Below are 13,690 nucleotides of genomic sequence, written 5' to 3' on the forward strand. Positions count from 1 at the left end.
TTTTTTTTGGTAATATTTGGTAAATTTGGTGTGGATTTACTAACGGTTATCTGTACTGTAGACGTGCTCGTGCAGTTGTATTTTCATGAAGACGTGTCTCCTGCCTTGTCGCCACGTAATGTACGTGAGGAGCGTGAGCAACTTCGAAAGTGTGCTGCCGCCAATACGGTTTTTCCCTACAAGATGGATCGTCCAAAGTCCAGAAAACAACATCGACGAGGGCGAGGTTCCCACGGGTGGTTTTCGACAGAGTACGTGCACCTCAAGACCCAAGACGCGCGGTTTATCCGGTGGAAAAATGTACTGTGAAGCAAAGGCCATTACCGAGAAGATCATTGATCGCATGGCTCTTCAGAGCACACCAACATTCCGTGTGGCGCTAAAGTGGCTAAAGGATTTCTATGAGGCATTGAATGGTGGAACTGTGGTGGACTTTGCAGAGAACGAGGGCAAAACACTATTCCCAGGGCTTTCTCAGGTTTCTTCCGTTGGAGAAGCTGGGTTTTCACAGCTTTCCTTTGCTGACTTGCCTTCGCAAAGACGCGGTGTCTCCAGCAACGCTGCCGAGACAGCAGAGGGCGTGGATACCTGTATGGCAGCAGATGCAAGCGATTCCTCAGAAGATAATGAAGATGAGGGCGCAGTAAGCGCAGTCAGTGAGAATACAAAGGTGCCGGAGTACGGTACGGGTGCGACAACAGCAAGTAGAAGTCAAACTGAAGATGATAATACCGAACGTACCGAATCGACACCGAAAACGACAAGATCAAAATCAACTTCACCTCAAGAGGACACAGCCGCGCATGAGCGAGCCAAGGCTGTGAGTTGGTCGTTCGCAGATCGTCCAAGAGTGAATGGTATGACGAAGGCTCAGCGTAAGAGAGCGCAAGCAAAAGAGGACTCGCGAAAGGCTCGAGTGATTGCAGCTATCTACAGGAAGGGCAGATTGACGAGATTCGTGGAGTTCCATGAGGTCGCTGCTCTGCTGGACGGTCCCTACAGCTTTTACTACTCCAAGGCGATGGTAGATGCGTTGGTGATCCCAAACGTTGAAGTCCACGGGGAATTATCCTTGAAGCCGTATGCAATTGGTCAAGATGTCCCCCGCATCACCAAGATTCTGCAGTTGCCGGTAATCATGGAGGCAATTGAAGCAATCAAAGGCAAGGACGACATAGATCTACTAGCGTTTTGGCCGGACTACGGATATGCCACCTTCGACCAACTGGATGCAATGGCAAGACTCATTGAAGCGCGAGGTCGCTTTATTCTGGTGATGAAGACTCACAAGTGGATTGACGAAATGGAGTGGCGCGTGGCAGACGTACGTGAACCTTTCTTCGACATGACCCACGTGACTAAGGTGAGCTATTACCAAAATTACACCAAATATCCACAACATCTAACCGAAATCTGTTATACAGAACGAACATAAGGGCTACGTGGAGACACTGAACCTCAGTGTCATTCGGGCACCTGGAGAAGTAGTAGAAGGATATCGGCTACTGGACTTTCGTGAGAATTTGTGGCTTCACACAACATCCATACTGATTTCGATGATGGTGCTCCGAGCCCAATACCCTGGTGTTGGTATTATCAATCAAAGCTACCAAGACTTTGCTTTGCCGGATCAACGACAGCATGTAGCAGGAGGATTCGGAGCAGCGGACCCGAAATACGACCGAGTGATTGGGATATTCAATATCTCTAATCATTGGGTTGCCTATCTGATCAACCGCAACATTGATCATGCTACGAATAAAGCATCGTGCTTTATGTTCGACCCAATGCAAAGCGACCATAACTACAAGATCATCGAGAAGAGCGTTCGTGGGGGGATTGAGGAGCTGCTTCAGTTGCAAGATTCGATCGACTACACGAAGATTGAGTGGTGTAAGCAGAAGGACGGGACCTCGTGCGGAGTATGGTGTATCGCGGTACTGGAAATGCTTTTGAGCAACGGGTCGTGGGATGATTGTTTGTACAGACTGCAGCCGTATTTGCGCATGCGCTTTTTACACAAAGCCATCGCTTTCGTTGAGAAAGAGGCCGCGATCATGCAGTTACCGTTGTAGATAAACTTCAACTTTAAGACACTCGATTTTCATTTTCTGCTTTATCGAATTTTGTGGAACCAAATTTACACATGACTACCGAAATTAGGTCAATGAGCTAGAAAATACGCTAAGTCCCACAATCCCCAAAAATAGAATTGTCCCCAAAAAACAGCTCCAAAGTGATGTTTCAGATTTACACACTAAACGAAAATAAAATAGATTTACCCTAGATAATGGGTATAAATTTTCACATCTGTTTCGTTATCGCCAAAAATAGTCCACAAAGTTGATTACGGGATTTCTAAGTTCTGTGGTGCGAGCATCGTCCATTCAAGATGTAGCCCTGGGAACCGGTACCAGCGAGTGCAGATGAAAATGTATGGGGTAAGAGGTTACGGCAGTGTAGGTAACGACGTCGCAACAGTTTTCTGTAACAACGCTATAAACACGTTGGAACGTTGGTAAAAAGCCCGTAAAAACAAATCCACTGTGACTACGTTGTTACGGACTTTTTACCCGTTGCTTCGTAAGGAAGAGGGAAGATTTCAATTACTTCCTGCCTAGAAGCTAACGCTCAGACTGGGGGCAGTACGCATTCGAGCTGCGTCTGTTTTGCGTCGATGCCCACCCCAGCGAGCAAGGAGAGGCAACACTTCTTTAAGAGTCAGACTCAGCTTGTACATCCTGACGGGACTACTTCTGATAAGCACTATTGATGGATATGCAAACTGTGCCAAGCTGCCCATGTAAACAACCCCAACGTTAGTCCTCCAGCCCTGATTCGTGACCGCGCCGACACATACCGAAGCCACCTCAAACGTTGTCCCTACCACCAAAAATATGTCATGGCCGAAGCTCAAAGATCCACAATTTCATCAACTCGATCGGTTTCGTCCGTCATCTCTTCCAGCAGCAATGCTTCGAAACGCCAGAAGCGCATAAGTGATTTTTTGAGTCGTTCGGGGACAGCGCAGTATCGAGCGTGACTTGCTCGAATTTCAATCCGACTGTGCACTACCAGATTATTTTCACAACCTTCAACCAAAAGACTATTTGCACGAATTCCCCACTTCGAAATAATCGTCACAAAAGGAACTAGGAGGACGCGTCCTCAAGACCAACTGAAAGAGAGCCGAACACGACTCTGAGGAAAATCTCAGAGAGCAGCAAGAAGAAACCGGAGGTCGTGTTAATTATCTGTGTGATGTCGGGCAGAACGTTTCCGACTGTATCTTCTCAGTTGTCAACTTCTTCTATTTGGCTCAGACCACTACGACATTGCTATTGCGAAGCCGATAGAAGGATCAATCAAACAAGCTTTAGTACTTGGGTGGAACGTGGGAGCTGTTGTTACTGATGACGATGGGCAATGTGCTTGGGCAAGGCAGATATTAGCGCAGAGGTGGCCAATTATCGTGTTTTTGCGCTGTTTTGAGCACGATGTGAAAGTTTGGTAAAGGCGGTACCCCCAGACAGTCTTCAAGGATGTCACAAAACAAGGTGCAACAGCTGCGGCTACGCTGAACAGCTCGTCAGCCAAATGGCTTGTACGTGGTAACGAACGCGTGTACGCGATGTATGGCGAGACGTTGGCATTCATCGCGCTCTGTAAAACTCGATGGAACAGCATGCAAGCATGCTTCGCGAGTCTACTTCGCTTGCAATCTGCACTAGAATATCTAGCCCATGAATATCGCTATATCACTGAATTTCCTACTGCTTTAAAGGTTTCCGAGATCCTACATTCTGGAGGAATTTGATTGATGCCGAGCGCGTTATTAGATCTCTATCAGAAGCTTCGTTTCGACCTCTAAAAGATGACAACTCGATGTCCGATGTTGTAAGATGCTTTTGGAAGAGCTATGCTGCATTTTCAGCTAGTCCATACTCGTTGTATCTGGTCCCGGTCGTGGAAAAGCGTTTGTGGACTGTGAACAGCCCCTCATGTTACTAGCATTTTCTTTGCACCCACCGTACGTGACTCACACTCGGGCAATGATCGCAGCCCGCGACAACACGGTGCTCTCAATGTCAGTAGATGGAATATCTGCTGTAGCAGATTATTATCATCGGCGATATGTTAGTACGGATAGCAGTGGTCTTTACAGGCGATGGCTTCGCGGTAAGTACACCCCCAAAAAGTGGGTTGATTTCGCGGATCCTCAAAGGAATATTTCAACCGAGCGGTGACATTGCCTTTTTGATTCATGTGTGTGCTTCGTGGTATAGAAAGAACAACAAGTTATCAAAACTCGTAAAAGTAATTCTTTCTGTCGCTGTGAACACACAACCTGCCAACGTTACTGCAGCAAAATGAGCACATTACAAACGACACGAAGAGTCTAGCTCAATTTCGAGACGACGCTTTTAATCGCAGTAATCCGTAGCGAGGCTCGTGAAGGAAACCGGAGAAAAGTGAAGGTGATGACGTTAGGAAGCAGAAGAAGCCGATAGATCCAACGGAACGAGCTAAACTACAACTGCAAGGGGTTGCGGACCCAGCAGTCTCTCTTTCTGCTCCAGCGGAAAACGCAACTGAAGTCGACTACATGGGAACGGTGGGAGCGATTAGGTTCTGGCTGGAAGCAATCGCTGGCCTCGCAGAGGACAGTCCTTGTGACGCCGACGCAGAGCGTGCCGATTCTGATGAAGAATGGTATGTTTATGACTCCAATTTGGAGCCGATCCCTGAAGCCGATAGAAGTCAAGAGCTTCCTGACATCAACATTGTCACTTTGCCACAGAAGAAACGATTTGTCGGGGCTGAGAGGGCAAAAAGTGACGTTGCAAATCCTATTTGTTTCTCGCATTGGGCTGCCTTTGACGTTGCTACCACTGTAGCGATGAGTGAGCAAATTGCCAAAGCTGATACTCTCGTTGTGTTGTGCACCGCAATAACACTTCATGAAACTTTACAAATTTGAACTTCTCTTTTCATTTTGTCAGTATTATCTCGAATGAGTAAAGCTCACGTGTTCAATCTTCAAGCGACACAAGCTTGGACTTTCTTTCACTATCCGGACTTCGACCCAGCTCTTAGCAGAGCTGAATCTTCAGCGAAACAACCGAGATAAAGCGCGCGACGACAGCTCCACCGCCTCTTCATCCAACAACACACGGATTCCTGCGTCTGGTAGCGTCTGAACGCGTAGTTTGAAGGCGCTTGTACTTCATCCGAGCTCGCGTCGGCGGGGGGTCTTCCTTCGCCATCCCGTTGGCCTTCTTGAAACCAACACGAGCTGCCTGTTTTGCTACAGCGGTAGCAACAGAAGCTGCGCATACATGCCCACGGTCAAGTTCTCGGACAACCAATGTTCGTGAAGCATACTAAACGAGGCGTGAAGTTAGCGCTGCTGTTGCTTGAGCTGGAGTTGCTCATGCCCGACGACGAGTCCCGCTTCAAGTTGCATGAATCTTCGGATACCGAGTGTGCCGCCGATTAAGAATACGTATTGCGTAACAACGCGTAAAAACGCTCCCATGCATTGGTAAAACGTGACAACGTTGTTTCCTCCCGTTGCAACACGACGTTAGCAAACACTGGTTATGGAGTACGAGGGCGTGATAGCTGCGAATGAGTGCAAATCCAAATTAGCTAATCACAATACGTAAATTGCAGATTGGTTTTTTATCAACACTTTTGATCTAGGCTTTCATTTTGAAAGCTGTCGGTGCTAGCACCGACTAATGCAGTCTCAATCCACGACTTTGAATTTGAATTTGCGACAGTTTAATCAGCTAACTACATTCAAGAAAGCATCCATTTTTTCATAACTCATACCAGGAATACTTTAAGTACATCTTTTCTCTTCGTGCTAACCCTCTCACTAAAATAAAAAAAACACTTTGCAAATACCAACATCGATTTGGGTCGACCAAAAAGTTGTCCGAAAACTATCGAGCGGCAGGTGCGGTAGGTAGAGAGCTTTATATACTTTATGGGAGCAAAGTCGATTATAGATCTAAAGTATACGGGTTGACGTCGGAGTCCACCTTCACATCAGGTATCTTGACCAGCAGGGCGTGCAGAATGTTACTCAATGGACCACAAGAAAGTGAGATGCCCCACGTTTGCGAATGTAGTAGCCAAAGTTTCGCCTTCTGCTTTCAGAAAGCTCTTTTAATCTCATTTTCACTGCACTCGAATTTCTTAATTTCTTATCTTGATGTCGTGTTTTTCGGTGGACGTATTTCATCGCAAAGCTGCAATAAGTGCTTTTGGCGGAAAAAAGTATTGGTGCTCGTCTTAGTTGCTGTTATTGAGAGTGACGGCGACCAAGCCGAACGCGATAAAATAGAATCATCGGTCCCAAATAACCGGGTGCATTCTAAATAGTCGTTCTTCGTACTACCTCGTACTCCGTAACCTCATACTCCATACATTTTCCCAGATTGCAGGACCGGAGAAACACACAAAAAAAGGGGATGGCACCCAGAAAATGAGCGTACACACAAAAGCTGTGTTAGCCACACCACGAAAACGTAGCACCACATACATAAGGACAGACCAAATGTGAGCGAATGCACACCACTCGATTCTAGCAAATCGTGTCGTTGAACAAAACTGAGTTTCTACAAATCCGAATGCTTCGTTGGTCTCCGCACTCAACGAGAAGTTACGGATTTCAGTACATTCTCGAAAACGCAACATCTTCGAACCTCCCGCCCCTAGTCCCATCTCGAACTACGATGACACCAAGATGCGTGTGGAAGACCGTATGTAGTGACATGGCTCGCGGAGACCCCAACTGCTAATGGAAGATATGAAGATGTTCGTCATTGTGAAGAGTCAGGTTCCATGCTCCGTATGCGCTCTGACTAGATCGCATAAGATGCGATACCAGTTATTAAGGTGTCCCTCGGAAGCATGCAAGATGGCAACACCGTACAATTATTGTCAGTGGCTGGGAAGGTGCTTACCTGTCCAGAACTCAATCGAGTGACAATGGTGGAGTCTGGTACACATGAGACTCTCGTCCGGGAACGCCGCTAGCCGCAGCTGACGCCTCAGCTGAAAGTCTACGGTCGAGCAGTGGTCAAGCAAGCCTTGAAACCGGCCCGAATTCGCATGGGTATGGCACGGCAATTATTTTTTTTCGGGTTATCTGAGGCAGACATGCCAATCCTGCGCCAGGTGCAATGGCACTACACCAAGAAGACGCTCTACCGAAACGATGACCACGATGAGATCCAGGGACAGATCGACAAGCTGGCGTATGGACCCGAGGTATCGGACACTAGTTCATTTTCCTTTGGGTGGGAACGTGACATCCGTGAGAAGCCGGATGTCGGCAACGGCTCTGACGAAGAACCGTTTCTGGTGGGCTTGACTAGGAAAGGCAAAATGCAGTCCGCGACCCCGGAACATTCGTGTTCCGCATGGAAATCGCCTTCAAGCTAAACCAAGTGGCGTATCCAGTAATCGTCTGTGGAGTGTCTGACAGATGTCGCTCATTCCACTTGCTCGCTCTGTTTATCACTTCACAGCGATTGGAGAGCCTGTACGTGAAAGCGCTGTCATCGCTTCGCAAAGTTTTCACTGCTGGGACTGGCCAGCAGTTGCTGGCCAAATACGTTATGGACAATACTGAAGTTGAGCAACCGAACGCCGTGAACCAAGGTTTTGGTGTGGATTCCGACTACACATACCTGATGTGCTTATACCGCGTGATGACTAAGGTTCATGAAAAGCTCAAAGGAATACCGGACAGTTTGTGCGAGGTGTGGTCATTGATATCTACAACTTCATTTCGTGTCTTCAAAGGAAGTGTATGACGAACAGATGACGGTTGTACTGGAGAAGTGGTCACGTGAAGAGCGGATGGTCGGGTTTCGGAGCCACTTCAACAACATTTGGATGAAGAGTGAGTTTTGGCGGTGGCAGGGTTTCAACGGATCAAGTGGATATGCCACCACGAGCAATCCTGTGGAACAATTCAACCGACTGATCACGTGTCCATCCCACGTGGGTTCTCTCGGCAGTTCCTTGCGAAGCCACGTCTGGTGCTGATATCATCACGGATTGATGAAAAGAGAGTACCTGCACCATGAATGAGCGGTCTTGTGTAGCCCATGATCCATTCTCTTGGTCGTCAGTTGCTACTCTGTTCACCCCCCCCCCCGCGGAGCTTTCTCCACTTAAGAGCAAGCCTGCCCACGGCGTTGAAGTCCTTGGCCCATTCCATAAGTATGTATCAGTGTTGGCATCGCGTGCACAATGACGCAAAAAGCTTGCGCTGCAGCAGTAGCAATTGGAACCATTATCATCGCCGGTTGTTCCGCCACGGGGGTATAGGCCACTCCACCACTTTGCACAGCCGTCACTTGAACAGGGGCATTAACGCCGAGACACGTCCCCGGTGTCTCGCTTGGACTTCGGCTCTCAGCCATCTCTAGGGATATTCGGGTGCTCCAAAGGATGGGTAGCACCAGCAAGTAGTCCTCTTGCCACATCTCTTGACGGTGGGTCGCAAGAGGAGCCTGGAATCAAGGCCGTCGACGTCGAACACCCACTCGACGTGCCTGTTTCCGAGTACGAATCCTCTTCACTCGCGGCCGGGTTCCCTATCGAGGCCTTGCTCTTCGTCCGTCGCGTGCGAGCCACCACAACCGAGCCAGCCCGAGATGTCTGCTTCTGGCGGACTTCATCGCTTGCACGAGCGCCAGCTCTCTCCTTGCTCTTCTTCGACTTGATTGCGGGCTTGTACCGCGCACGTTGCGTGGCATTCTGGTGGTAGCGGTTGCTGCTGAAAGCCAGTGACGCTGGTCATCTTTCTTTATGGCTTGTTCACTGGTGCTGCCGCCAGGATACTGGTATTGTGGCGGATCAAGACGTCGCGTGGCTCGCTTCTCCAGGCGTGCACTCTTCGCCATCTTGTACTGCTGCAAGACTGAGTTGGCGCCATAGACTATGTAAGGATTATCTAATCCTTACATAGTCTATGGCAGATTACTGGGCGTTGCGACGGGTACACAGTCATACCTGGGCGTAGTGGCCGACGGGGCACTCTCTAGATGCCCTACCTCAGCCACCATTAGCTCACGGCCATCCTTAATGCGAGGGCAAAGATTCTCAACTCCGTTACCGCTGTGCAGCTCGTGAGATGCCTTTCGAACACTTCCATAAACCACCTGAAAGTATATCATGGGACATTATATAAACTACGCTAACTCATAAAGTACGATATCATATTTTGCGAATATATTATAAATCAGTGCACATCTCAGTACTCTTGTTCGTATCGTACGACAGCCTTGTCACGCCCAGAAAACCTGTGGCATCTTTTTTACGCGACGCGTCACTCGATTTTCACTCCCGCTAGTCGCCTATTCGGGGGTGTCTGCTGCTAAATCAGGCCCCCACGGCGGTTGCGCGCTAATTCTTCGCCCTGCAAATCGTAGCTAAACATCGAAGATTTACATAAACACCTGTCAGAGTCGCCACCTGATGCAACCCAGGTTCCATACAAAACGAGCCTTACTTAGTGGCATGTTAATTCTTCGCGAACAGTAATATTCGTGACATCTGTTCGAGCGCTCGAACAGATGCACTTCATAGCTTTTAGAAGGGAATAAATTTTGATCGAAAATGCCCCAGAGCATGCTATGATAGATCTTTCCCTAACCCATTCTCGAACTTAATACAAGGGCTCTATAAAAGGGTGTGAAAAGTACATGTAAAAAAAGGGTACGACGTCGCACATGGATTTTTATTATAGGGGGACTACGCACCAATTATAACGCAAAAACTCAATGACGAGTACTTGCGTGCTTATTTGCACAGAAAATCCCCTCGGTTAGCGTTGAGAACCTACATGTTATTTATCTAAGGTTTTCTACCACGGCCAAGCCGCTATCAATGTTTAACTATCTAGCATAATTAAACCTAATCAAATGCATATCGTGTGGCCCTCAGCCTATGTACTGAGGGCACTGTTAGCTCTACGAGTCATGTACTGAGAATCTGTTAGCTCTTCGGGTACTCCATACCCATGTGTGCACCACACCCGTGTAACCCCGTTACACCCACCGTTGCTCTGTTTGATAGGAGGACTACACCTTTGCCCGTCCAAACTGAGATTAGTTTTCAAGCAAAGCGGAGAATTGTTTTTATGAAATATGAATATCAAGTTAGGCAAAAGTAATCAGCAAACCAAGCGAGAATAATTTCATCCAAAACAAGACAAGGAAAGGTGGCAGCCGTAAAATGCGTGGTAAAGACGTCTTGGCGCCAAAATGCGCGCGAAAGCCTGCGCACGAGGCTAAAGTAGCTCACTTCTCAATTCACCTGTTTGAGCGCAGATGCCCTCCCAACCCCTCCTCTGAAAGCACTCACCCGCCGAGAAGCTTCGCGTTCTTTCCGCGCATCGCGCAGGGCGCGCTGACTGGCTTCAGGTGGCCGAGAACAACGGCATTTCGCGAGCAGTGGCCTACCGCATTGTCGCCTCAGGACGCGTGGAGGATCTGCCACGCGGCGGCGCTCGGGGTAGCGTCGTGAAGATCACAGAAGAGGCCAGGAACAAGCTCGAAGAATACCTCAACGATAATTGCACATTTACGTTAGAAGCTATGCGTACGATGCTCTTTTTGGACATGGGAATTAACGTCTCCACCTCAACGATCTGCCGCCACTGGCTGGGTATGTTGTACACGGTAAAACAGACACGCATCGAGCCCATGACGTGCAACAATGACATCAACAAGACCAAACGCTTCAAGTTCGCGGAAGCTCTCAAGGACCATCAAAAAGACGGTGACTGTATTATCTACTTTGATGAGACTAACTACAATGTGTACTGTAAGCGTGGTCGGGGACGCGTGCGTAAAGGAGAACGCGCTACACAGGTGATGCCACCGTCAAAAGGGGTCAACTTGCAAGTCCAGTGCGCGGTCAACTCAGCTATGGGTGTTGTACTCCATCGGCTGGAGAGGGGGAGTATTCGTATGGCCCAAAATGCTGCCTTTATCGACGAGATCTACCGTACAGTAAAGGCGTCTCCTGTCTTTCAAAGCAACTTTGCCGGTAAGAAGGTTGTTATCGTCCTGGATAACGCTCCTGCACACCGTCAAACGGAAGAGCGGGTGGATGAGCACGCCGACCTAAAGCTACTACGCCTCAGCGCCTACTCTCCGATGTGCAACCCCATCAAGGGCTGCTTCTCCGTGCTAAAAGCACGGATCAAGGCGTATCTTGCTTTGTATCGCGAGGAGATTTGTGATCGAAGCAGCATGACGGATGATGACGGCACCCCGTTGACAATTAAGGAGCGTACCACGCGCTTCTTGGAGAAGGCGGCTGAAGCGAGTATCAAGTGCATCACCCCCACGTTGGTGACGAATATGGAGTTGCACTGTCGCGATGCGGTGAATGCGGCGGAGAAGATGAACGACATGGTTTACGGAATCTAGGTCAGTAGATCGTCTCTTTTTGAATGAGATTATTCTCGGATTCATTGGTGCTTTTAATCACGTAAGAAGAAAATTGCAATAAACAAAAACATGTTGTCCACTTTGCTTGAGATTATTCTCAGTTTGGACGGGCAAAGGTGTATATCTAAATATCACTCTGTCTCAGCTGATATATGGCGGAAAGTGTAGGTGTCACAAAACTTTTGTCGTAGAGTGAACCCACGGGACTCTATCAGATTTTACAGTTCTTAATCCAGTGACATTTTTTTAGATTACGTATCTATCGGTTGCTGATTGGTCAATCAAAAGGTCACAAAGTCCCCTTGACTTGACTAACGAAGCGAAGTGCGTAGAAATCGCCTTCAGTTGCAGAGTCTCCAATCAGCAGAAACATCGCAACAGATAATAGAAAACATGCCGATCGAGCAACTGAAGACGGTGCTGCGATTGCAGGCAACGGTGGTGGAGGGCTTTGGCCGCGGTGGCAAGCAATTGGGGTGCCCCACGGCCAACCTCTCGAGTGAGGATCTGGGTGATCTCCTGGAGCTGCTACCTACGGGTATTTACTGTGGCTGGGCCACGGTTGACGGCAAAGGCCCGTACAAGGCTGTCGCTAGTATTGGCTGGAACCCCTACTTCAAGAATAAGGTGCCACACTGGAGAGAGGAAATATGGAGAGACAAAGTTAACGCTAACTACCCGTGTGCGCATTATAGGAGAAGACGGTGGAGCCGCACTTACTGCACAAATTCGATAAGGATTTCTACGGTGCGCAGCTCAAGTTTCTCATCACGGGCTATATTCGCCCGGAGATGAACTTCTCGTCGCTGGAGTCGCTGATCAAGGCCATCCAGGACGACATTGCGCAATCCGATGAGTGGCTTGACACCCCCGAGGGCAAATCATGGTCACAGGATGCGCTGTTTCAGTAGGTTAGGAGAGCGCGTTCAGTGCACGGCTGACGTGTTCAAGTTCTAGATCTGTAACTTTGGTCTGCGAGATAATATGATGGTAGCGGATATTCATGCGACGCATGTGAGGGCAGAGACAGCAGCACATTTATCTATTCTCGCTTATGCGTTATGCTTTACTCTTTACCCATGACAATACAGATAACACCGAGGACCATCAGCAAAATGCTGGGGATTTTCTTGCGCAGATTTCGCTCTCGGAACAAGAATCGACCCATCAAGACGCTCCAAATGCAGCCTGATCGCTTGATGGCGATCACGTACGAGACCTCAAGGTGCTGCGTCGCCACGAGGTTAATGTAGTACGCCACGACGCTTGTGACGCCCGCTAGGATGACGAACTTCCACGGGATTTTCATTTCCTGTCCGATCGGGAGGTAAATCTCCTCTCCTCCGACACGCATTTTCTGCAGGATGTAGCTGCCTCCCGCCACAATGACCTGGATCGTAGACCCATACACCAATGGTGTGGAATTCTGCACGCCGATCTTATCGAACGCATTGGAAATGCTCCACAAGAAGGCCACGAGGATCATATACATCGATCCTTTGCTCGCATTCGATGAGTCCATTAGCAGATCTTTGCTAGCATGGTCGTCTTTGGTACCTTGTAGCCAGAAACCTCCCATCGTTGCGATGGAGACACCTAGCACTCCCGAGACAGTGGGAACTTCGCCTAGCACAAGGAACGCTACGACCACCAAGAATGCCGGAGTGAAAGACAGAAAAGGAACCGTGGCGGACAGCGTGGAGATCTGAATTGCTCGGTTGTACAGGTAGCTGGTGATGATGTTGATGAAGCCACTGATACACACGGATGTCCAGAAGAGATGGTTGAGCGGAGGTAGGCGACCTCCAGTGTCCACGATTGCCCAGGCCACGAAAAGCGGTGCTTGAATGAGTCCACGCAAAGCCACAACCATGAACGGGTCCATGAACTTGGTCAGATACTTGCGCAAGGGGTCGCAGAGCGCGTTAACCACCGAGTTGATGACTGCGATGGAGACTCCGTACGACATGAGCATTGCGGCAGTGGCTTAGTTCAGGTCGGCTGGAAGCAAGTGGATGACTGCGGAGACTGGGTGGGGTACGCGCGGGAGGCAGCAGCTCCTGGGACCGGAAATTGAGCTCGGCGCGTAGAGGTCAACTGGTCTGCTGGAAGTGCCGAGCCTTTTGCCGTCTGCATCAACCCGATCAGAGAGTCAGCATCACAGACACTCTTTGATTGGTTAAAAATCGACGAAAATCGACGAC

The 13,690-nt window shown here is 48.9% G+C and overlaps 4 protein-coding genes across 4 annotated transcripts; 3 read left to right on the forward strand and 1 right to left on the reverse strand.

Moving 5' to 3' along the window:
• Positions 1 to 5,339: 5,339 nt before the first annotated feature.
• PPTG_21812 (hypothetical protein) lies at positions 5,340 to 5,500 on the forward strand (the record flags this gene model as incomplete). Its single annotated transcript, XM_008900000.1, has 2 exons — positions 5,340 to 5,370; positions 5,406 to 5,500. The coding sequence occupies 2 exons, from the start codon at positions 5,340 to 5,342 to the stop codon at positions 5,498 to 5,500; spliced, it is 126 nt and encodes a 41-aa protein (XP_008898248.1).
• A 1,625-nt stretch (positions 5,501 to 7,125) lies between these two features.
• PPTG_06053 (hypothetical protein) lies at positions 7,126 to 8,067 on the forward strand (the record flags this gene model as incomplete). Its single annotated transcript, XM_008899803.1, has 3 exons — positions 7,126 to 7,377; positions 7,545 to 7,778; positions 7,822 to 8,067. The coding sequence occupies 3 exons, from the start codon at positions 7,126 to 7,128 to the stop codon at positions 8,065 to 8,067; spliced, it is 732 nt and encodes a 243-aa protein (XP_008898051.1).
• Positions 8,068 to 11,810: 3,743 nt separating this feature from the next.
• PPTG_06054 (hypothetical protein) lies at positions 11,811 to 12,611 on the forward strand. Its single transcript, XM_008899804.1, has 2 exons — positions 11,811 to 12,113; positions 12,182 to 12,611. Exons 1-2 carry the CDS (start codon positions 11,880 to 11,882, stop codon positions 12,395 to 12,397), a joined length of 450 nt encoding a protein of 149 aa, XP_008898052.1. The 5' UTR covers positions 11,811 to 11,879; the 3' UTR covers positions 12,398 to 12,611.
• PPTG_06055 (hypothetical protein) lies at positions 12,474 to 13,688 on the reverse strand. The gene has a single exon (XM_008899805.1). It carries the CDS (start codon positions 13,459 to 13,461, stop codon positions 12,553 to 12,555), a length of 909 nt encoding a protein of 302 aa, XP_008898053.1. The 5' UTR covers positions 13,462 to 13,688; the 3' UTR covers positions 12,474 to 12,552.
• Between the last annotated feature and the right edge of the window lie 2 nt (positions 13,689 to 13,690).

The sequence above is a fragment of the Phytophthora parasitica genome (genome assembly GCF_000247585.1).
Source record: "Phytophthora parasitica INRA-310 unplaced genomic scaffold supercont2.8, whole genome shotgun sequence".
Taxonomy (NCBI): domain Eukaryota; phylum Oomycota; class Peronosporomycetes; order Peronosporales; family Peronosporaceae; genus Phytophthora; species Phytophthora nicotianae.